This window comes from Anomaloglossus baeobatrachus, chromosome 9, assembly GCF_048569485.1.
Source record: "Anomaloglossus baeobatrachus isolate aAnoBae1 chromosome 9, aAnoBae1.hap1, whole genome shotgun sequence".
NCBI lineage: Eukaryota > Metazoa > Chordata > Amphibia > Anura > Aromobatidae > Anomaloglossus > Anomaloglossus baeobatrachus.
This window is the reverse complement of record NC_134361.1, coordinates 115,711,366-115,733,224: the sequence shown is the minus strand read 5'-3', so window position 1 is coordinate 115,733,224 and position 21,859 is coordinate 115,711,366. Positions and strand designations below refer to the sequence as shown.

The window sequence follows — 21,859 nt, the reverse complement described above, 5'->3', positions numbered from 1 at the left end:
TCACCGGCGTCTAAGGCTACTTTCACACATCAGTTTTCTGTATTCAGGCACAATCCTTTTTTTTCCTGATCCAAAGGATCCGGCAAAAAAAATTTAAAGCCGTATCCACCGGATCCGTTTTTTAACGGATCTGTTATGCCGGATGCGTAAAAAACCGGATCCGTTGGATCCGTTTTGCATCCATTTTTGCATCCGTTTTGTCCATTTTTTTTGATGGATCAGTTTTTTAAATAAATTTGGTGCATGCGCAGTTTACATAAACGGATCCGGCAGCCGCATCCGTTTTTTACCGCATTGCGTTGGATCCGACGTCCAAAGGCTTTCATTGTAAAACACGCCGTATCGCGCCGTCGTCGTGCCGGACAAAAAAACGTTGCAAGACACGTTGCCTTCGGCCGCCGCTTTAATTAATTTTGCCGCATCCGGAAAAAAAACGCATGCAACGCAAAGCCATCAGGCACAATACGGTAACAATGCAAATCTATGGGGATAAAATGGATGCGGTACCGGATCAGTTTACCCGTTTTTTTCCGGATTGTGCCTGATGGAAAACAAAAAACTGATGTGTGAAAGTAGCCTAGTCATCCTGGGAATTTCCTCCACCTCCTATTATGTAATGACAGTGGAAGTGCTGGGACTGTCTCCTCCCCTGAGACTCTGCCCCAGGAGCTCACACCTTCCCTGTGTATAAAGCACAGGAGCAGCGGGTCCCTCAGCTGCAGACTCTTCTACTCCTGATCTACCGGAGCCGCCATTCACCTGAATCCGCCATGACCAAGCAGGTGGCAGTGATCCTCTGTGGCTGTGGGGTGTATGATGGCAGTGAGGTCCACGAGGCCTCTGCAGTGTTCGTGCACCTGAGCAGAGCTGGGGTGCAGGTAAGGGGAAGGGTGCGGGGAAACCTTCTGTGGGGTCACAGCCAAAGCCCCGAGTCTGAGACTGAACTTTGTGTCAGAAGTCTTATTCCAGTCACAGTCAGAGGGGAAAGTCTCTGGTGACATTTCCACACGTCTCAATGAGTCCAGGGCAAAGGCTCCATTCTATGTAATGAGGAAGAAAGCGGCTTCTTCTCCTGACTGTGGTGGGATCTTATAGCCTGAAATATACGGAATAGCTGCACTAATCTACTGTTAGTCACACAGTGCAGGGGGCGTCATTACAGGACCGACATTTATCGTCTGTGGATTGTACAACTTCGGATGTAGCAGAGTGCTGTAAGATCAGATTACACCGATGTAGAGAGGAGTTTGCTGGGTGCATGCTGCTGAAGGGACAGGACCTCAGCTCTGCTGTATCTGTACAGGATAGATACAGAACATATACAGATGTAGCAGAGCTGAGTGTTTGTTATATTTCCTGTATTGTTACTGTATGGATGTAGCAGAGCGGAGTCTGCTTTCAGTCCCCTTATTACCTGTATAGTAATGATGCAGAGGGTATGGCACTTGTATACAGATGAGGCAGAGCAAGTTTGTTTCTCTCCTCATTACTTGTATGACCAGACTATATGATTGTAGCAGAGTGGAGTTTGTTGTATGATCACACTAGGTCATTATTGAACAACCCCTTTAAGCTTTATATATAGTGAAGGCAGAGTTGAGCTTGGTATTGCCCATCTTGTGTGATAAGACTATGGATGTAGCAGAGCTGAGCTTGGGGTTTATACATTGTCTATGTGCTCGGTGTATGTGATCTCTTTCATGGTCTGTCTGATTATCAATTTAATAACCTACAATGAATGAAGAAGAAACCTAATCTGTCTTGGTGACTGCAGAGCTCTTCATCTAGTCAGTAAGAGGTCGTACGAGTACAATTATTTTTGTCCTATAGGGTCTTCCATACTTTCCTAGATCCCTTATATATTTGGCCTCTGTACATGGTGGATGGTTTGTTTTCTTGTATTGAGATGTGTCTCCTCCATTCTGTTTCCATAGTATGTGGCGTTTGCCCCTGACATGGAGCAGATGCATGTGGTGGACCATGTGAGAGGACAGCCCTGCGAGGAGACCCGGAACGTGCTGACCGAGAGCGCGCGCATCGCAAGAGGGAAGGTCACAGATCTGAAGGAGCTAAAAGTCAGTGACTTTGCTGCAATCATCATCCCAGGTATGTGTCCTGATCATAAGGACAGTATGGAGGACATCTTAGGCCGTAGTCACAGTTGCGTGTGCCTTTACGTGTATTTCTCATTGAGTTTCCCCCCCCCCCTCCCTTTCCTCCACATGGCCGCACACTCCTAACATGAGCGAGTTGGTTGCATATATCTGTCGCGGGCGGAGGAGGGGACGCTGCGCTCTCCCACTGCTCAGGTCTGGCTGCCGCTGCTCGGTGGTGGCTCGAGCGGTGGGCCAGACCCCGGGGACTCGAGCGGCGTTCCTCGCCCTTGAGTGAAAGGGGGGATTTGATTGGATGGTGGGGGATTTGGTGATTGTTCGTGACGCCACCCACGGTCGTGGTGACACCACCGCTGCTCTAGACGGGGATCCCGGGAGCGGTGACAGGGAGCAGCTTTGTTAGTTCTCCCCTCCGTGGGTAGGGGGTTGGTTGTCCCGGGGCCCGGTGATGGGGTAGGGATGGATGACAGGCGGGTTACAGGGCCTGGTGAGGTGCAGGGTCGCGGGGGGCAGCGCTGTACGGCGCGGTGGTACTCACTCAGCCAATGATGAGGACACAGTTCTCGGTAAAACACACGGCTGGATGGACTGGTCCCACAGACAGCTGATGTGTTTCTCCCGGCAGGTTGATGGTGACTGCCTTTCCCTGCACCTATGTACTGTAAACGGTTCCAATGGGTTCCCACTGGTAACCCGCTCCCTGGCTTGGATGTGGGCTGGAGGATCCCCCTTTTTCCCGCAGGCTCTGGCCCTGGGAACAGTAGCCTTGGTGGTGGCTGTTTCCCTCTCTCGGTTGGACTGTTGCCTTGTGTCGGGTCTTGGCTGCTGGGAAACCCAGGAGGTCCCCTTCGCTAACGAATTTGGCAAATTCACGGCGACTCCTAGCCTTGCCGGGGTCCGTAAGACCCTGCCAGATGGTGCTGACTTCTTTGTGTACCGGCGGGCCACTGCCCTTCCACGGTCCTTACGGTAGACTCCGATAGGCCACTCCTGCAGACGGGTCACCACCGTCTGCCAACCTTGCTGATCCGTCCGGGCCACACACCCGGACTAACTCTAGTCTGCTCAGCTGCCACTTCACTCCTCTCGCTTTCGCTTCCCAAACTGAACTCCCTACTTTTCCCGCCTCCAGGACTGTGAACTCCTCGGTGGGCGAGGCCAACCGCCTGGCCCACCCCCTGGTGTGAACATCAGCCCCTGGAGGAAGGCAACAAGGGTTTTTGTCTGACTTTGGTGTGCCTGACCAGGAGTGTGGGGTGTGTGGGTGTTCTCTGTGGCCCCTGGCTTGTCCAGGGCGCCGCATCTCTATGCAGCTGAGGCTCTCCTGTCTGGAGAGTGTGCGGCCGTGTCGGGAGATTCAATGAGAGACTTGCACGAGTTAAACGCAAGACATTCGCAAGTGTGATACTGGCCTTCTACTCAGACTTCTTACACTCTTTCTTCTCTTTACCAGGAGGTTTTGGAGTTGCTAAAAATCTTTGTACTTGGGCGATTGATGGGAAAGACTGCTCCGTAATAAAACCCATTGAAGACGCTATTAAAGGATTTCATGATGCCAAGAAGCCCATTGGCCTGTGCTGTATCTCCCCCGTACTGGCCGCCAAAATCCTACCAGGATGTGAAGTCACTGTCGGGTCTGATACAGAGTGCGAAAAGTGAGTGAATTTAACTAAATATCTCGGTCTTCAGTATCTATCTAAACCAGAGGTCTTAAACACGCAGGCCGCATTCGGCCCCTGAAGCTACTTGTTGTGGCCCGCACACCCCGTGACAATCGCGGCCCTATACCCGGGGCGGGCACCGGCAGGACATTACTACAAATTGAATTATTTGCGGTGCCGCACAGATGTCCGCGTTATACCAATGGCTGCTGCCTGCCAATCAGATGCAAGGAAGTGACGTTGCTGTATGATTCCACCTCCTTGCATCTGATTAGCGGGCAGCAGCCATTGGTATAACGCGGACAACTCTCTGTGCGGCACTGCAAATGATTAAACTTGTAGTAAAGTCCTGCCGGCGCTTTTTTTTTTGTTTCCTTTTTTTTCCCTCTCCCGGGCGGCGCCCCCCCCCCCCCCTTGTTTTCACTGCTTCTAATCAGCAGTGAGTGTATTATAATACTTACCTGTCAATATCTTATGCCATTTCCAATGATTGGTAACAGGGGACAATTAAAGCTAAATATGCCAGAGTGGTAGTTTAAAAATAAAAGCAAGGGATTATTATTAATAATTATATTATTCTACAGTTTTACTCATCCCCAGACTCCTGACAGCCTATACAGCGCCTTTAACCTCTGCAGTGCTGGTAATACCACAATATTGGGAACCACATTGTAACCATTACAAAAGTCTGTATGGTATAGATAATAGGAACCGGGTTTCCAAAGTCTATTTGGTGGGAGCCTTGTCTGTACAATCTAGACTTCAACCAATATGTGGTCAACTAAATGTATATTACTGCAGTGTTCTTTTATTTGTGGCTGTAAAGAGTATTGTTCATAAGAATAATGTAAAGACTTTATAATGTCAGAAAATTGGGGCTGATGCTTAGTAATTTATTTATCCATCTTCCCCCCCCCCCCCCCCCCCCCCCCCCCCCGCCATGAAGCCCTATCCATACACTAGAATGAGGTTCATGAACCTCAATTACCGCACATAATTCCAAGTAAATTAACCAGGACTAGTTCTCCGGATCGGAACTGCTGATCATTTGGGTTTTCTGGAGATAATTCCCCACCAGACCTGATACTTGGTGCCTTGCTAATAAAGCACACAAGCGCTCTGCTGAGCTGTGTATGGGGAGATGGCCACTGTCTGAATACGATAAGGCATAGTACAGACATGCTGTATGTGTATAGTCGTAGTTTTCACTATTGTAACTTGCTGCCCTTTGTCTATTCTTCTATTGTGTAGGTGGCCACATGCTGGAACAGCGGGAGCCATTGAACAGCTGGGCTGTAAACACGTCAACAAACAGGTCAACGAAGTTCACATAGATGCCAAACATAAACTGGTCACCACGTGCGCCTTCATGAGTAATAGCCCGCTACATGAGATATTTGATGGCATTGGCAAAATGGTTGAAGCCGTGCTCAAGTTGAGTTAAATGAGAGAATGAAACATTTGGTGGAAGAATTGGAGGAACATTGACTGATATTTATTTCTGTGTACAAATAAATATTGCTTTGAAATAGAACTGATTTGTGCTTACTGGTTATAATAAATATATTATAAGGGTTTTAGGTGTGCAAAGTTGGCTATATAATATATCAACCAAATAAATAATTAAATGGGGGGAGAAGGTCCATAGCTGGGCCCTTCCCAGCCTAAAAAATGTCAGCCCCCAGTCACCCCAGCAGTGGCACATAAGATGCTCCAATTCTGACCCTTTGCCTCTAATCATTCCTGATGCTTTGGTGTGGTGGCAATTGGTGAAATGGTTTTGGGCTAAATGTCAGCCGTGTAGTAGCTATTACTAACACCAGGGTCTGATCTCAGCTGTAAGGGTACGCTCACACGAGCGTGAAAATCGGACGAGTGCAATGCGAGAAATTCTCGCATTGCACTCTGACCAATGTCTGGCAATGAGGTTGAGCTGTTCAGATTCTGGATGCGAGAAAAGCGGCAGCATGCTGCGATTGTCTGCGAGAGCCGTATCCCTCGCACCCATTCAAGTGAATGGATGCGAGAGATACATCGGACTGCACTCGGATGTTATCCCAGTGCAGTGCGATATAAGCACAGGCTGACAGTGGAGGAGATGGTAGAATTAACCCCTCCCTCTCCTCTGCTGCGCCCGCACTCAGCTTCACAGCTGTGACCCGATCGCAAGATCGGGTTACAGTCGCATGACACTCGGCTCACGCTCGCAGCAGAGCCTGAGCCGGGGGACATTAGCATATCGCATCCGATGCGCTCGCAACGGATGCCATACGCTCGTGTGAGTCCAGCCTAAAGAGGAGTCTAGCAGACCAACCCCTTCTACCCCCACGTATGTATGTTCTTCCCTAAATAGTTCATGCATAATTTGGAGGTGTGCTTTGGGTAATTGTCCTGTTGTAGGATGAAATTTACTCCAATTAAGCGCTGGCCACAGGGTATGGCATTGCAAAATAGAGTGAAAGCCTTCCTTATTCAAAATCCCTTTTTTATCTTGTACAAATCTCACACATTGCCAGCACCAAAGTAACTTCAGACTATCACGTTACCGCCACCATGCTTGACAGATGGCATCAGGCACTCTTCTAGAATCTTTTCAGTTCTGCGTTCTTCTGTGTGATCCAAACACTTCAAACTTCGATTCGTCTAACACTTTTTTTTTTTTTTTTTAAAATCTTCATCTGTCCAATGTCTGTGTTCTTTTGCCCATAGTAATCTTTTCCTTTTATTAGCCAGTCTCAGATATGGCTTTTTCTTTGCCACCCTGCCCTGAAGGCCAGCATCCCGGCATCGGCTCTTCACTGTAGATGTTGACACTGGCGTTTTGCGGGTACTATTTAATGAAGCTGCCAGTTGAGGACCTGTGAGGAGTCGATTTCTCACAATAGAGACTCTAATGTACTTGTCTTGTTACTCAGTTGTGCAGCGCGGCCTCCCACTTCTCTTTCTACTCTGGTTAGAGCCTGCTTGTGCTCTCCTCTGAAGTGAGTAGTACACACCGTTGTAGGAAATCTTCAGTTTCTTGCCAATTTCTCGCATGGAATATCCTTCATTTCTGAGAACAAGAATAGACTGTCGCGTTTTACATGAAAGTTCTCTTTTTCTGGCCATTTTGAGAGTTTAATGGAACCAACAAATGTAATGCTCCAGATTCTCAACTAGCTCATAGGAAGGTCAGTTTTATAGTTTCTCTAATCAGCAAAACTGTTTTCAGTTATGCTAACATACTTGCATAAGGGTTTTCAAGGGATTTCTAAATATCAATTAGCCTAACACGGTTAGCAAACGCAATGTACCATTAAAACGTGAGTGGTGGTTGTTGGAAATAGGCCTCTATACACCTATGTAGATATTGCATTAAAAAAACAGATGTTTGCAGCTAGAATAGTCATTTGCCACATTGACAATTCAGCAATTAAGCTTCATTGAAAAAAATGTGCTTTCCTTTCTAAAATAAGGAAATATCTAAGTGACCCTAAACTTTTGAACTGTAGTGTACATGTAGCGCCCCACAGGGCAGGTGGTTAACCTACTCGTCGCTGGGCCATTTAGGTCGGGTCAAGCATTGTCACGGGGTGGCCTTGCAGGGTTTTGTTGCCCCGCGGCATACAGTAAATGGTGGTGGAAGGGGGTATTTGGGAAAGTTTGTTGTGACGCCACCTGTGGCATGCAGCCAGGAGTAGCCGCCGCTGCAGGATTCCTCACCAGGGCAGGTGTTGCTTCCCACAGGCGGAGTGGTCCCCGGGTGGATGATGAAGGTTTTAATGGCCATTGGCACCTGGGCGTCGGCGACCGTAAGGACGAGCCAACACAGTCTCTGCGGGTTCAGACTGTAGTTTACTCACAACTTTAGCTGCCAGCCTGGTCCCACTGGTCACTACTGTGATGGGCTCCGGTCAATCCCAGATCTGGGTCACCACCAGTGTTTTGAGAAAGTAGGAGAGTCCTATTTCTAGGGGTGTCCCCCTCAACAGTTAGGTACCCTGGCTGAGCCCCCTCTCCAAGCCCCGGGCCCAGTAAAGTCCAAGTTCTTTCCAGAGATGTCTTGCCAGAACTATCTTCCTGATGGGTCTGTCCTGTGTTCCGCCTATTTCTACCCCAGGTGGAATTCGCCCCCCCCCCCCCCCCAGGTCGCTGGCTTCAGTGACCGGGAAGTCCCATGACTGTTATGGCCACCCCCTGCCTTCCCTAAGCCAAGCCACCCTATGTGAAAGCTCCTAAGCTGTATGTAGTGTGTGAATGTGGAACACCAGTGATTAACCCCCTCCTTACCTGAAATAGAAAACGCACCTTAATTGAGGTGCAGTACCCTGTGGCGACCAGAGCCTCAGGGGCACCACATTCCCCATGGCAAATGGCAGCACTTCCGGGCTGCAACAAAACACAGTTAACACTGAAATTTTTATATATGCATATAACAGGTTAACAAGAAACATCTTTTCCCCTTTTTTGGGAAGCAGCATTGACTTCAAACGTTTCAAACATGTTCAACATTACCAGTCACAGGTCGTCCAAAACGGCTCAAGTCAGAAAATATCACAAATGAAAAAACATTCTGCATATGAAAAACATTAACAATTATTCTTGTTTGGGTTGCTGGTGTTTCCAGAGGTTCGTTCCCGACCCCCTGGATTGGCACGATAACTGGACATCCTCTGGCATAATGTCCTGCTTGCTTGCAATGACAGCAAGCAGGAATGAGAAGACCGGCGGGATCAATATCAGGGTCCCCCTCCAGAACAGTGCTCAACCGACCTCCCAGAACCCCTGGTTTCAAGGGTAGGATCATTACTACCTCACCCGCAGTCCCAATATGAGGTTCTGGGCAATGAATCTGCCATTACTTCACCCCACTGGGACCCGGGTAGATTGATTGGGTCAGCGTGTAAGTCTCAGCTGGACGGTGACCACTGATCGGGTTGCTGAACCTGTCCCCGCCAGCACTCGGTGGTTGCAATTTTTCTGTGCACTGCGGAGCTTCATCCACTCCCAAGGTACCAGGTTTAAGTCCTTTCCTTCCTCTTTCAACTGGTCATTCGAGGTGGTAGACTCCACTCCAGCATTAGATCCTTAGTTCACGTGCTTTTCAGGAAGCCACTCCCCATGGCGCTCCCTCTTCTTTTCCTGCTTGGAATTATTAATGGCGACTGTTCTTTTTGCAAAGGAATAGTTCAACACGAAATTATGTGGTTTAACACTGTTCTGTAGGCGCACAGTACCCGGTTTAATGGGCATGATATCCTGTTCATGACGCCAAATGTAGTGCCCCACGGGGCAGGTGGCTAACCTACTCGCCGCCGGGCCATTTCGAGCCAGGTCAGGCATTGTCACAGGGTTCCCTTGCCCAGTTCCGTTGCCCCACGGCGTACAGTAAATGGTGGGGGAAGCAAGGTATTTGGGAGAGTTTGTTGTGACACCACCTGTGGTATGCGGCCAGGAGTAGCCGCCGCTGCAGGATTCCTTGCCGGGGCAGGTGTTACAGCAGCCGGGATAATGTTGCTCCCCACAGGCGGAGTGGGCCCCGGGTGGATGATGAGGGTTTTAATGACCGTTGGTGCCTAAGCGCTGGGCGGAGGTGACGGTACTGACAAGCCAACACAGTCCCTGTGGGTTCAGGGTGTAGTTTACTCACAACTGCAGCTGCCAGCCTGGTCCTACTGGTCACTGCCGTGATGGACTCCGGTTAATCCCAGATCCGGTAAGGGGTCACCACTGGTGTTTTGAGAAAGTAAGAGAGAGAGTCCTATTTCTAGAGTGTCCCCCTCAGCGGTTAGCTACCCTGGCTGAGCTCCCACTCCAAGCCCCGGGCCCAGTAAAGTCCAAGTTCTTTCCAGAGAAGTCTTGCCAGAACTATGGTCCTGACGGGTCTGTCCTTCATTTGTGTGTGTTGCGCCTATTTCTACCCCAGGTGGAACTCGCCCCCAGGTGGCTAGCTTTTGTGAACGCGAAGTCCCATGACCGTTATGGCCACCCTCCTGCGTACACTGAGCCAACCCACCCTATGTGAAGGCTCCTAAGCTGTATGTAGTGTGTGAATGTGGAACACTGGTGATTAACCCCCTTCTTAGCTGAGATAGATACCGCACCTTAATTGAGGTGCAATACCCTGTGGTGATCAGAGACCCAGGGGTGCCACATACATAAGGGCTAAATATGGGTTTTAAGATATACATGACTTACAAAAGTTAGGGATGTTTGGCTTTCGGGTGAAATTTATGGAAAATGTAAAACGTTCACAGTACAATGATACTTCATTTAAGTAGAAGCATGTAGTATTGATTTCCTCATCTCAAACAATTTATTGAAACAATAGTCACCAACAGTGGTGGGTATACCCCACCAAAAATGTCAGTCTCAGTAACTTGTCATGTGGCCTTCAGCATCAATTACAGCTGACAACGACTTCTCATGCTTTTCAGAAGTGGAGTTATTGTCTGCAGAAGCATGGCATCCCGCTCTTCTTAAACGGCGGCCCTCAGGTCATTGAGGTTCTCGGGTACAGAGTTACGAGCCTCCACACGGCAACTCAGCTGATCACATAGGTTTTGTTTGGCATTCGGGTCTGGAGAAAATGCAGGCCACTCCATTTTAGGTCATCCAGTCTCCAGCAGTCATTCCCTAAAGGCCTCAATGTGCTGGTCTTCCGTGAAGATAAAATTAGCGTCTGTGTTGTTCATGCAGAGGCACAATGACTGGATTAATGATGTTAGTCAGGTAGTAGGGGCTGTCACCTTACTATTCACAAAGTATAGGTCAGTTCTGTAATGACTTGACACCTGCCCAACTGTAACACCACCACCCCCAAAGGCTCGTCTTTTGACAACAGTGGCTGATGCATAGCGCTCTCTTTGATTTATCCAACATCATTGGCGGCCATCAATTTTGCTCAGTGTGAATTGACTTTCATCAGTGAACAGCACTGAGACCCACTTGTTTCTCGTCCAGCAAGACAATAATGCCTGTATCTGGTGGTGTGGTCAGGTACACTTGCAGATCATCTAGCATGCAAACCACGCTGATGTACCGTATTTTTCGCTTTATAAGACGCACTTTTCCTCCCCAAATTTTGGGATGAAAATGGGGGGTGCGTCTTATAAAGCGGTAGCGGGGGAGGGGGGTCCTGTCTGAGGCGATCGGGCGGCCGGGTGCCTGTGGCTGCATGCAAGCGGCCGGGTACCTGTACTTGCGTGCAGCGGCAGCCGGGTACCCGTGGCTGTGTGCGGGCGGTAGCGGGTGCTGTGTGGGGTCGGCAGCCGGGTACCTGTGCTTGCATGCGGTGGCAGACGGGTACCCATGGCTGTGTGCGGGCGGCAGCCGGGTGCTGTGTGCGAGCGGCAGTCGGGTGCCCGTGCGGGCAGCAGCCGGCTGCCGCCCTCACACAGGTACCCGGCTGCCGCCCTCACACAGTCACCCAGCTGCCGCCCGCACACAGCCATGGGTACCCGGCTGCCACCGCACGCAAGCACAGGTACCCGGCGGCTTGTACGCAGGGTGGGCGGGCAGCCTGCTGGCTGCCACTCTGTGGATGCGGGGCGGGCGGCTGTGCAGCTTACCAGTTGTCCGCGGTCCCACTTTCAAATGATGGCGCCGGTGGAGCTCTTGGATGAGCGCTCCATCTGCGCACGCGCTGCTCCGGAAGTCAGCGCGTGCGCAGATGGAGCCCTTGGATGAGAGCTCCATCTGCGCATGCGTCGCTCCGGGCGCCATTACTTGAATCGGGACCGCGGACACACTCCACCACTGAGCCGTCGCCGCCGCTCCCACCACTGAGCCGTCGCCGCCGCTGCCACCACTGAACCGGGACCGCGGACAAACTCCACCACTGAGCAGTCCCTGCCGCTGCCACCACTGAGCAGTTGCCGCAGCTCCCACCACTGAGCCGTCGCCGCCACTCCCACCACTGAGCCGTCGCCGCCGCTGCCACCACTGAACCGGGACCGCGGACACACTCCACCACTGAGCAGTCCCTGCCACCACTGAGTAGTCGCCGCCGCTGCCACCACTGAACCGGGACCGCGGACACACTGCACCGGCCTGCTGCACGGCTCACCCGCCACGGCTGCTGCCGCCACCACGGACGCCACCGCGCCTGCAACCACGGACGCCACGGCACCTGCAACCACGGACCCTGCTGCCACTGACCTGCCGCACCTGCCAGCACAACCTGTGCCTCCTGTGACCCCGCTTCACCACCACTGCTGCCCCCCTCCGGTAAGAGAACACCGGAGTATAAGACGGACCCCATTTTTCTTTTTTTTACCTTTTTTTATGTCTAAGCTTGGGGTGCGTCTTATATTCCGGTGCGTCTTATAAAGCGAAAAATACGGTAAATGGTTTTAAATTATCTTACGTGACACTTTGGTGCCTCTCACCCACCTTAAATTTGCCTGGAGTTGTGTGGTACTCATGATCCGAATCCAAAGAGCATTGTTCACAATTAAGTGATAATCAGTGTGGGATGTGGCCAAAGGATGTCCACTTTGCCTTTCTGTGACTCTTCCAGTTTCTCTGTATCTCTGTTGCAACCTGCTGAAGACACTCTGTGACACTCTATGCTCAGTGGCCAGAGATCAACCTGTATGAAGCCTCACAATGGCGAGGTACTTTTGATCAATTGTTAGGTGCTGTCTTGGTCTCATGATGTCAAAATGTGAACAGCATGATGAGGAGGACTGTATTAATACCAATTCTAATAGAACCCCAAAATTTATTGTGCGATTCATGGATCAAACATCTGTTGTGAATATATATATATTCTAAGATGGTGGCTCTGGTACCTGTAGCACTATGACACCATGAGACTTATTAGGGCAGGTCTGGCTCTGTTGTTATACGTCTGGAAGGAACCGATGAGAGAGAAAGAGAATTCACTTATCCTGAGCGGGTAAGGAGTCTGTTGATGCAGCTATGCCTCCACTGGGATACATCTGGAGAGAAGTTGTATCTTAACCTGTACAGATGTACCCACAAGTGAAACGGACTAGGACACAGTCAGTGTTTATATTCCTTGAAGATGGAAGAAGGCTTGTGTTATGTTTTTGGAGTGCAGATTATATGCTGCTGAATAAACCTGCTTGACGTTTTAAGTAAAAGTATTCCTGTCATTACCTTAAGGAGCAAGCTGAGTGAGTAACCCCATCATATATGGTGGACAATGCAGACAGCGTTACAGGAGCCACATGTAACGGCTGTAGTGAAGGCTGTAGATCCTGGATGGAACCTGGTGGAATTGTGGAGAGCTGTGTGAGTAGAGATGTGCATACGAGCGAGATGTAGGAGCTGTGGATGCAACTGGTGCAGGTCTATGTACTGCAAAAGGGGTCCAGCAGGCGGAGGCTCCCAGAGAGCCAGTAACAACAGCGGGTGCTGTGGCAGCGACAGGAGTAGCTGACAGAGTATCCTGAAGAGGTGGTAATGGACCGGTTTGAGCAATCCTTTCTGAGGCTAGTACAGGCAGGGGTTGACAAGGGTGATCCCCTAATAACCAGAGTGGGCCGGTGGAGAAACACCAGGTGTTTAAGAGTGCCTTGAGGAGCCACAGAACTTACCCTCTCCATCCTGGGTAGATGGCATCATAATGAAAAAAGATTATGTGGCAATACTGAACCAACGTCTCAAGACATCAGCCAGAAACTTAAAGCTTGGACAGAAATGGGTCTTCCAAATGGACAATGACCCAAAGCATACTGCCAGACTGGTTACAAAGTGGCTTAAGGATAACAAAGTCAATGTTTTGCAGTGGTCATCACAAAGCCCTAATTTTAATCCTATTGAAATTTATGGGAAAGTTGAAAAGGCAGGTGAAAGCAAGGTGACCTACAAACATGGCTCAGTTACAACAGTTCTGTAAGGAGGAAAGGGCACAAATACCTACCAACTATTGTTGGAAGCTTGTGGAAGGAGATCCAAAATGTTTGACCCAAGTTATGCAGTTTAAGGTCAATACTACCAAATACTAATGAAACGGATGGAAACTTTTCACTTTGCAGAAAGTATTAAAAATGTATTTCCTTCTCTCTCTCATTATTGTGGCATTTGGCAAATATAAATAATTTTGGTTCCTAATTGACCTAAAACGAGAAAGGATTATTCTGATTTCATGTCAGATAGTGAGTAAAACATGCAGATGTGTCTTTATAGAGAGTGTATGTAAACTTCTGGCTTCAACTGTATCTGTAAATAAAATCACAGCGTGCTGCAATTTCACTCTGATATCACATGAGAATTACCTATTCAAGTCTATGGGTGTGAGAAAAAAATATGAAATGCCTCAGTATGGCATCCGATACATTTCTATGGACATATTGCAATTCTCTAACATAGCAAACTCTAAATGGTCCTGTAAATGATTCAATAAGGCTACTACAAAAAGTAAAAAATAAACTGCATACAGAACAGATGACAAGTGAGAAAAAAAACCGTCTCACTTTTCTGAATGAAAATCAGACTGATTTTTTCTATTGTCATTTGCCCCCCGCCTAATTCTCAGATATCATCTGAGCATGAAATCCTGCAACCAGAATCAATATTAGTGTGAATTATAGTATTAGCATTCTCACTGCTGGGATTTCCTGGAGAATATCTTAATTCTGTATAACTTACGTCCAAAATTTGTAACCTCTTCCCGTCACGGCAATTTTATGTTTTCATGTTTTCCTCCCCTGGTGCCAAAAGCCAAACGTTTTTTATTTTTCCACCTTCTGTATTTGGGCTTGTTTTTTGCAGGAAGAGGTGCAGAATTTAATGGCTTCATTCCTTATACCATTCAACATACTGAAAAATGGGGGAAAAAAAATCATGAATTATTTGGGGTTTTTTTTAGCTTTGCTTTTTCAGTGTTCAGTAAAAGTGTCCTGACATCATGATCCTCCAGGTCAGTACGATGGGGGAGAGACCATATTTTTTATTTCTTTCTTTTAAATGGGGAAAAGATTGGAAATTTTAATTAATATAGATAGATTCTTTAAAACTTTCTGCCTAAACATTTCCCTTCGTTTGTTAGTTCACTAAGGAGACTTTATCCTGCGATTGTCTGATCACTTGTACTACATATTGCAATAGTAGAATATTTCAGTATCTAGTAAAAAGCGTTTCTTTTGAGTTCCAGGCACAGATTTGTCTTCAGCAGCCCCCAGCTCTCATGGAGACCCATCAGCATAGAAATTAAGCAGTTACCAGCAGCGGGCATAGCTCAGATAGTTGAATAACACAGCCATCATCTGCTGGGAATAATGCAGGCTCCGCTCCTGAGCCTGCTTCAAAGACGGGTAACCGATATATGAGATGATACTATGTCGTATGTCAGTAACATTTAGGCATCAAAAATAAACATTTTCAATTGCTGAATAAAAAATTGAACTGCTGTTCTATCCAGGAAAACCTTTCTTTTGCTTAAAGTCACGATAGCATTCGGCTCATTTCCACCAGTGTGACTTACACACCACATGAAATAGGCTAATCCACATGAGGAAACCTCCTTAATGGGGTTAAATACCTTAGTAGAGAATATGAACGTCAATAATCTTTTATGGGGAATTCTCTTTATTTTATGCCTTTTTTGTGTAATTTCTGAATTTGTTCTCAGTATTGCATGTAACCAAATATAATAGTAATGTACATATTGTGAGAGTAAATGTGGAGCTGGCGGTGATTCCTGTTTGCTTAGTCACTAAAGGCTACTTTACACACTGCGATATCGGTCCCGACATCGCTAGTGTGGGTACCCGCCCCCATCTGTTGCGCGACACGGGCATATCGCTGCCCGTGCCACACAACATCGTCCAGAGCCGTCACAAATACTTACCTGTCCGGCGACGTCGCTGTGACCGGCGAACCGCCTCCTTTCTAAGGGGGCGGTCCGTGCGGCGTCACAGCGACGTCACTGAAGCGTCACTGAACCGCCGCCCAATAGCAGCGGAGGGGCGGAGATGAGCGGGACGTAACATCCCGCCCACCTCCTTCCTTCCGCATAGCAGCCGGGAGGCAGGTAAGGGGAGCTTCCTCGTTCCTGCGGCGTCACACGCAGCGATGTGTGCTGCCGCAGGAACGAGGAACAACTTCGTTACTGCTGCAGTAACGATTTTTAAGAATGGACCCCCATGTCACCGATGAGCGATTTTGCACATTTTATCAATGATGCAAAATCGCTTATCGGTGTCACACGCAACGGCATCGCTAATGCGGCCGGATGTGCGTCACAAATTCCGTGACCCCAACGACTCCGCATTAGCGATGTCGCAGCGTGTAAAGCCCCCTTTAGCCTTACAATGTGATGGCGGGACAGGCCAATGTGTTGTAATGGAGTCTCAGAATTTATTTCTGCTTTCATTTCCTTCTAATCAAATACAATTCTGCTAGAAAGTAAAGATGGTATAAAGCAAATGACTAAAATGTAACTTTTAATATGTAACAGATAAAAGTTTAACGTCCCTTAGGACACATAAATATACCACAAAGCTCCCTGGATGACAAAAAGGTTTTCTAGCTTAAATAAACACAGACAAAATAACCTAGGATATTGCCTTGGGGCACAACCGTCCTTGTAAGGATGTGAGCTGATGGGTGACAGTAAAGCAGGGTTTACACGCTGCGACATCACTAGCATCGGCTAGCGATGTCGAGCGCGATAGCACCCACCCCCGTCGTACGTGCGATATTGTGTGATCGCTGCCGTAGCAAACATTATCGCTAAGGCAGCTTCACATGGACTTACCTGCCCTGCGACGTCGCTCTGGCCGGCGACCCGCCCCCTTCCTAAGGGGGCGGGTCGTGCGGCGTCACAGTGACGTCACACGACAGGCGTCCAATAGAAGCGGAGGGGCGGAGATGAGCGGGACGTAACATCCTGCCCACCTCCTTCCTTCCGCATTGCCGGTGGAGGCAGGTAAGGAGATGTTTGTCGCTCCTGCGGAGTCACACACAGGGATGTGTGTTGCCTCAGGAACGAGGAACAACATCACTAAAAAAAAACAATTGATTTTTTGATTCAGGACGACCTCTCCGCGGCAAACGATTTTGACCGCTTTTGCAATCGTTTAAGGTCACTCATAAGTGTCATACACTGCGATTTCGTTAATGACGCCGGATGTGCGTCACAAACAACGTGACCCCGACGACAATTCATTAACGATATTGTAGCGTGTAAACCCCGTTTAAGGATTTTAAGGCCGCTTTACACACAACGATATCACTAGCGATCTCGTTAGAGATGTGACATGCCCAGATCGTTGTTACGATTTGCCGAGATCGCTCATAGGTGATTTTGTAGCAATCACACGTACACATCTCACAAATGACGCTACATCGTTCAGCGATATATTGTTTGACCAAGGCGGTCGTGTGGATGTTGTTCGTCATTGGCAGGGTGTCAAACGTAGCAATATGTCTGCTGCGTTCCAAACGACGAACAATATTTTGAAACTGAAACACGTCAACGATCAACGATTTTCACCCTATTTGCGATCGTTCGGAGTGGCACGTAGGTGTCACACGCAACGACGTTGCTAACGATGACGGAAGTGCGTCACAAAAACCGTGACCCCCGACGACATATCGTCAGATAAATCGTAGCGTGTATAGCGGCCTTTAGTTTAATTTCCCTCAGGGCGTAATAGGGCCAGTTTAATGATGGATTTTTGAGGACCCTGCCTAAAGGACACTATCCGTATACCCCGGCTCCAAGAGATTTGGTGAGACCACTCCATTTATTCTAAAACAGGAATTATATACTTAGATATGATTGGAGTTACCACTATATTGACCACTGTCACTGTGAAATTTATCATTTAAGTATATTGTGTTTTTTCTCCCTTTTTTATATTGGATGACCACTGTCTATCCTATGAGATAGAATTAATACATTTTTTGTTTACTGTTTTGTTTGTTTTGTTGTGTTTTTTTCTTGAGGATATATCTAAATGTATTTAATGTCTGGTGGCTTCCTGGGGTTCGTACAATCGTGCACCAAGGCAATATCCTAGGTTATTTTGTCTTTGTCTATTTAAGAAAGAAAACCTTTTTGTCGTCCCAGGAGCTTTGTTGTATATTTACGGTATGTGTCCTAAGGGATGTTACACTCTTATCTATTACATATTAAGTTACATTTTAGTCATTTGCTTTATACCATATTTTTGAGTGACATATTTTGGAATTCCACTTTCTGTGCTGTATTATCTATAAAGTAAAGATCACAAATGTCTCCATTTACATCAAACAGTTTAATTTACAGCAAAGTATAAAAAGTAACACAGGACAATAATGTTTAATAACTTAACATATTAGATTACAATGTATGACATTAATATATTACGTCTGTCTGTAAATATTATAAATTAGAACAATAAGAGCATAGAGTCCAGTGCGAGGGCGACATTGCTGAATGTATGAGGAGCCACATTTTATACATGAAGAACATAAGATACTTATGAAATATCGGATACAATGAATTGTGTCTTATTCTACAGATTTCTGTGAATTACTGTGATTATAGGAATAAATTGTCCTAGGCGTCTCATACATAATGCAGCAGATATTTTACTAAACAATTAAGATGTCTTGGTGAAGAAATTAGGAGCGTGGTCCTGGAAGTGCTTATATTCATCTGTTCCCGCCACCAGAACAGTTGCAGGAAAAGTCCTAGGACGTTCTGGGTCCTGTAAGAGAAGCACAATCTGTGTTAGTGAGTGATCGTTACTCTTCGGTAGTATCTGTCGCCCATTGGCAGCAATATTATCAGGAGATCCATAATTACATTGCAAAGAAATGAAATACCATAAAGGCTGGCCATGCACCTTCACTGGGGTGTAAGACCCCCCGAGAAACTATAGAGGAACAAGGGCTGGGGAATTGTCCTAAAGCTCATGTCTGTCGGAGCCTGAGATCACCACTGGGGGACATCTTTATGGTTTCTCCCTCTGTGACCCTCCACTATGTCCACCAGTGACTCCACCAGTTACATCAGTGGGTGCAGTTTATGGTATGTCATCTGCAGATACTATAAATACTATATTATTGTCTGTAGCTGAGATAATAAATCACTGAATATTTTCTAGTTTTCCTTATTTACTTAGATGTTATTTTATGTGACCTGTTTGGTCATTTTACATTATTTCTGGTGTTTCTCCTCTTGGGTGAGCCCAACCTTCTTCTTTGAGTGTGATTCCCTCCCGATTTACAACCTTCTGGGTTTTGATTTCTTACCTTCACAGGATAAGCTGTCGTAGGAACATAACGGATGACAAATCCACATCTTCGCCTGTCAGACATGTTGGGCTCACTGGCATGAACAGTCAGACCATCGTGGACCTGTCAGTATCGGGACACAAGGGTTGTTCAATACACAAGTCTCACACATTACACTTGGCTTATTATATGGAAACTCATCATCAACATTTCAATTTCTGCTGAATATTCAGAGCTTTTTATATTAGTACATCCCATTCTTCTCTGGGATTGGGATTTATCCATAGAGATGACTGTCCGTGACTTATCTGTATGGAGGACAGTGTTATGGACATGACGTCGTCCTTCTCCACATCCGGTCCTCATATCCTCCATAATGACACATTCCCATTCATCCTTATAGAAATTTACTGACACATAGAAATGCTGTCTTGGTTTTGTCAGTAAATATATCAGAAAAGGACATTTCTATTACATTAATAGCAGAGGATGAAGCTGTAATAAAACCATTTCTCCTACTTGTACAAATATCTACACAATATTAATGTCACTGTTATATTCTGAGGGGCTGTATGGTGATAACGCACTGAATAATGTAATAATCTGTGATGTCTGTAGAGGATTATTTCTACTTACAGACATCTGACCGGCTTTAAGTGGACACTCCACCAGGTCTTCTACATTCACCAGGTGCCCTGGGATCTCCTGGTTTGCCGTCAGCATGTTCCCGGGGATCTCTGCAATTCTGTGCTCCAGAATACCTTGTTTATGACTCTCTGGGGTATTAAGCATGGTAAACGCAGGTTAGATCTCATGTAAATTCATATAAAGAAGGTTATTTCTAGTGTTACACATTTAGCTATAAAGAAAAAGCCATAAAGAGATCATACCGGGAATGATTTGTAGGACTCCATTTTCTGCATCAACATCATCAAATGCCAGCCATACAGAAGCCACTGGTCCTCCTTCAAATCCCCAGTATCTTTAGAGAAGATAATACTGTTAGGTTATATATATGTATAAGACGTCAATCATTATTATCTACCCGCTTTCATACTCACTTGATATCCTGATGCCAGGCAACATAGGGGGGAGTGTTATCTTTGTGTGGAACCTCGGAGGACGGATATTTACAGATAAATCTGGAGTCTAAAAGAATGACGTTAGGCCCCAGTACAGCTGTGATGGCTTTCAGGAGATTGGGATGGGCAGCGAGATTCATCACCCACTCATACTCCATGTGGATGTTATGTAGATTGTACTGAGTGTACTCTTTACCTGAAGGATACAATATATGGAGGGATCAGGACCTCAGCCGCCATTAATACACACTTACATATATCAATTGTTTAACTACAGGAAATTCTTCTTTGAAAAAAATATTCTGATCTTGGATAAATGTGCAATAAATCCTACAAATCACTAATTCATTGTAAAGGTAACACTCACCAAACTTCTCTTCCAGCTTTCCATGCTCCTTCTGAGCTTGGTGCAATTCCTTCTCATCTAATACATCAACTGCCGTCAGGAAGCCATTGGTGTCATAGACGTCCTTCATCTGATTACTGTCAGTCTTCATAGTTTATTAGTGGGATGCTTTCAGCTGTGGTGAGAATGCTTACTCACTGAGCGTATAACCGTGCGCTCCTCACACTGACTTATATACAAATCTGACAGCGGCCCAACCCACGATACTATATCTAAGAACTGGTTATTTTACTTTCTATATTTTTGTTTCCTGTATGAGATAGGAAATGTTATAGCCCTGAGTAATGCATTCTGAAGTCTCAAGAATCAATCACGCTCTAAAGCTCAGAATAGAATTTCCTTGTTTTCTCCTTCTTTCGTCACCGCAGCGTGATTATTGTATCGTCACTGTGGTAAGAGCCCGGTCCTGGAAACTCCACAGCAATTCAGGAACCAAATACCAGATATGTTACAAGATTTAACAAAAACATTCAATTCATTTGTTTTTACATGTAACATATTTAAAAAAAATATTTTCAGTAAGTTTTAAAAAATGTAATGTAGTCAATATGTATATATGAGCAGATCAATCTGCAGAGGATCAGGGTACTGAAATTGATGGAAATTTAAACACTTTGAGATTTGATTCCCAATTGTACATACCAAGAGGGGCCCAGGATGGGGACATATATGCTAGGAAGCGGACATATATACCAGAATGTGCCCACGAGGGGGATATACTTAGCAGGAGGAGTCTTGAATAGGGACATATATGCTAGGAAGGTGACATTTATACCAGAATGTGTCTAGGAGGGGGATATACTTAGCAGGAGGGGCCCAAGATGGGGACATATAGGCTAGGATGGGAAAAATAAACCAGGATGGGGACATATATACCAGGAGCAGGACATATATACCAGGAAGGGGACAAAAACCAGGATGAAGACATATATATCAGAATGTGCCCAGAAAGGGGATTTACATACCAGAATGTGCCCAGGATGGGACATATATATCTGGACGGGGATAAATAAACTAGGATGGGGACATATATACCAGGAGGAGGACATATATGATAGAAACGGGACAATAAACCAGGATGAGGACATATACATCAGGAGGGGGAAATATATACAAGGAGGGGGGACATACATACCAGGAAGGGCCCAGGATGGGGATATATATACCAGGATGGGACCCAAGGGAGGAACATATACACCGAAGGGGATAGTATATACAAGGATGGAGGACATGAAATCCAAAGAAATTCCAGCAATCCAGTCCGAAAAAATATTCTATTAAAAAATACAAATTTTATTTTTAGGTCATGTTAAAAAGTCCATACAGGGTCAACATCAGCCCAAAAAGAGGACATGTTTCAAACGTGTTGTTCTTAATCTGTCTTAATCCTGTTAGAGTTAGAGACAGATTAAGAACAAC

The 21,859-nt window shown here is 46.6% G+C and overlaps 2 protein-coding genes across 2 annotated transcripts; one reads left to right on the top strand and one right to left on the bottom strand.

Annotated features, from left to right (window-relative positions):
* The first annotated feature begins 674 nt into the window (after positions 1 to 674).
* On the top strand, positions 675 to 5,309 carry LOC142250539 (glutamine amidotransferase-like class 1 domain-containing protein 3, mitochondrial). Its single transcript, XM_075322717.1, has 4 exons — positions 675 to 878; positions 1,935 to 2,106; positions 3,568 to 3,769; positions 5,027 to 5,309. The coding sequence occupies exons 1-4, from the start codon at positions 771 to 773 to the stop codon at positions 5,217 to 5,219; spliced, it is 675 nt and encodes a 224-aa protein (XP_075178832.1). The 5' UTR covers positions 675 to 770; the 3' UTR covers positions 5,220 to 5,309.
* Positions 5,310 to 17,983: 12,674 nt separating this feature from the next.
* LOC142250538 (L-threonyl-[L-threonyl-carrier protein] 4-chlorinase-like) lies at positions 17,984 to 20,578 on the bottom strand. The gene is made up of 6 exons (XM_075322716.1): positions 20,402 to 20,578; positions 20,014 to 20,230; positions 19,843 to 19,934; positions 19,589 to 19,728; positions 18,971 to 19,075; positions 17,984 to 18,423 (listed from the first exon to the last, which is right to left on the bottom strand). Exons 1-6 carry the CDS (start codon positions 20,529 to 20,531, stop codon positions 18,316 to 18,318), a joined length of 792 nt encoding a protein of 263 aa, XP_075178831.1. The 5' UTR covers positions 20,532 to 20,578; the 3' UTR covers positions 17,984 to 18,315.
* Positions 20,579 to 21,859: the final 1,281 nt, after the last annotated feature.

Excerpts from the sequence above, each read along its gene's own strand:
- LOC142250539 (XM_075322717.1), top strand. The coding sequence starts at position 771 with ATGACCAAGCAGGTGGCAGTGATCCTCTGTGGCTGTGGGGTGTATGAT. Across the intron at positions 2,107-3,567 it reads TGCTGCAATCATCATCCCAG|GAGGTTTTGGAGTTGCTAAA; the intron begins GTATGTGTCCTG and ends TCTCTTTACCAG. Across the intron at positions 3,770-5,026 it reads TCTGATACAGAGTGCGAAAA|GTGGCCACATGCTGGAACAG; the intron begins GTGAGTGAATTT and ends TCTATTGTGTAG.
- LOC142250538 (XM_075322716.1), bottom strand. The coding sequence starts at position 20,531 with ATGAAGACTGACAGTAATCAGATGAAGGACGTCTATGACACCAATGGC. Across the intron at positions 19,729-19,842 it reads AGTCCTACAAATCATTCCCG|AGAGTCATAAACAAGGTATT; the intron begins GTATGATCTCTT and ends TTAATACCCCAG. Across the intron at positions 19,076-19,588 it reads TTAAAGCCGGTCAGATGTCT|GTCCACGATGGTCTGACTGT; the intron begins GTAAGTAGAAAT and ends CGATACTGACAG.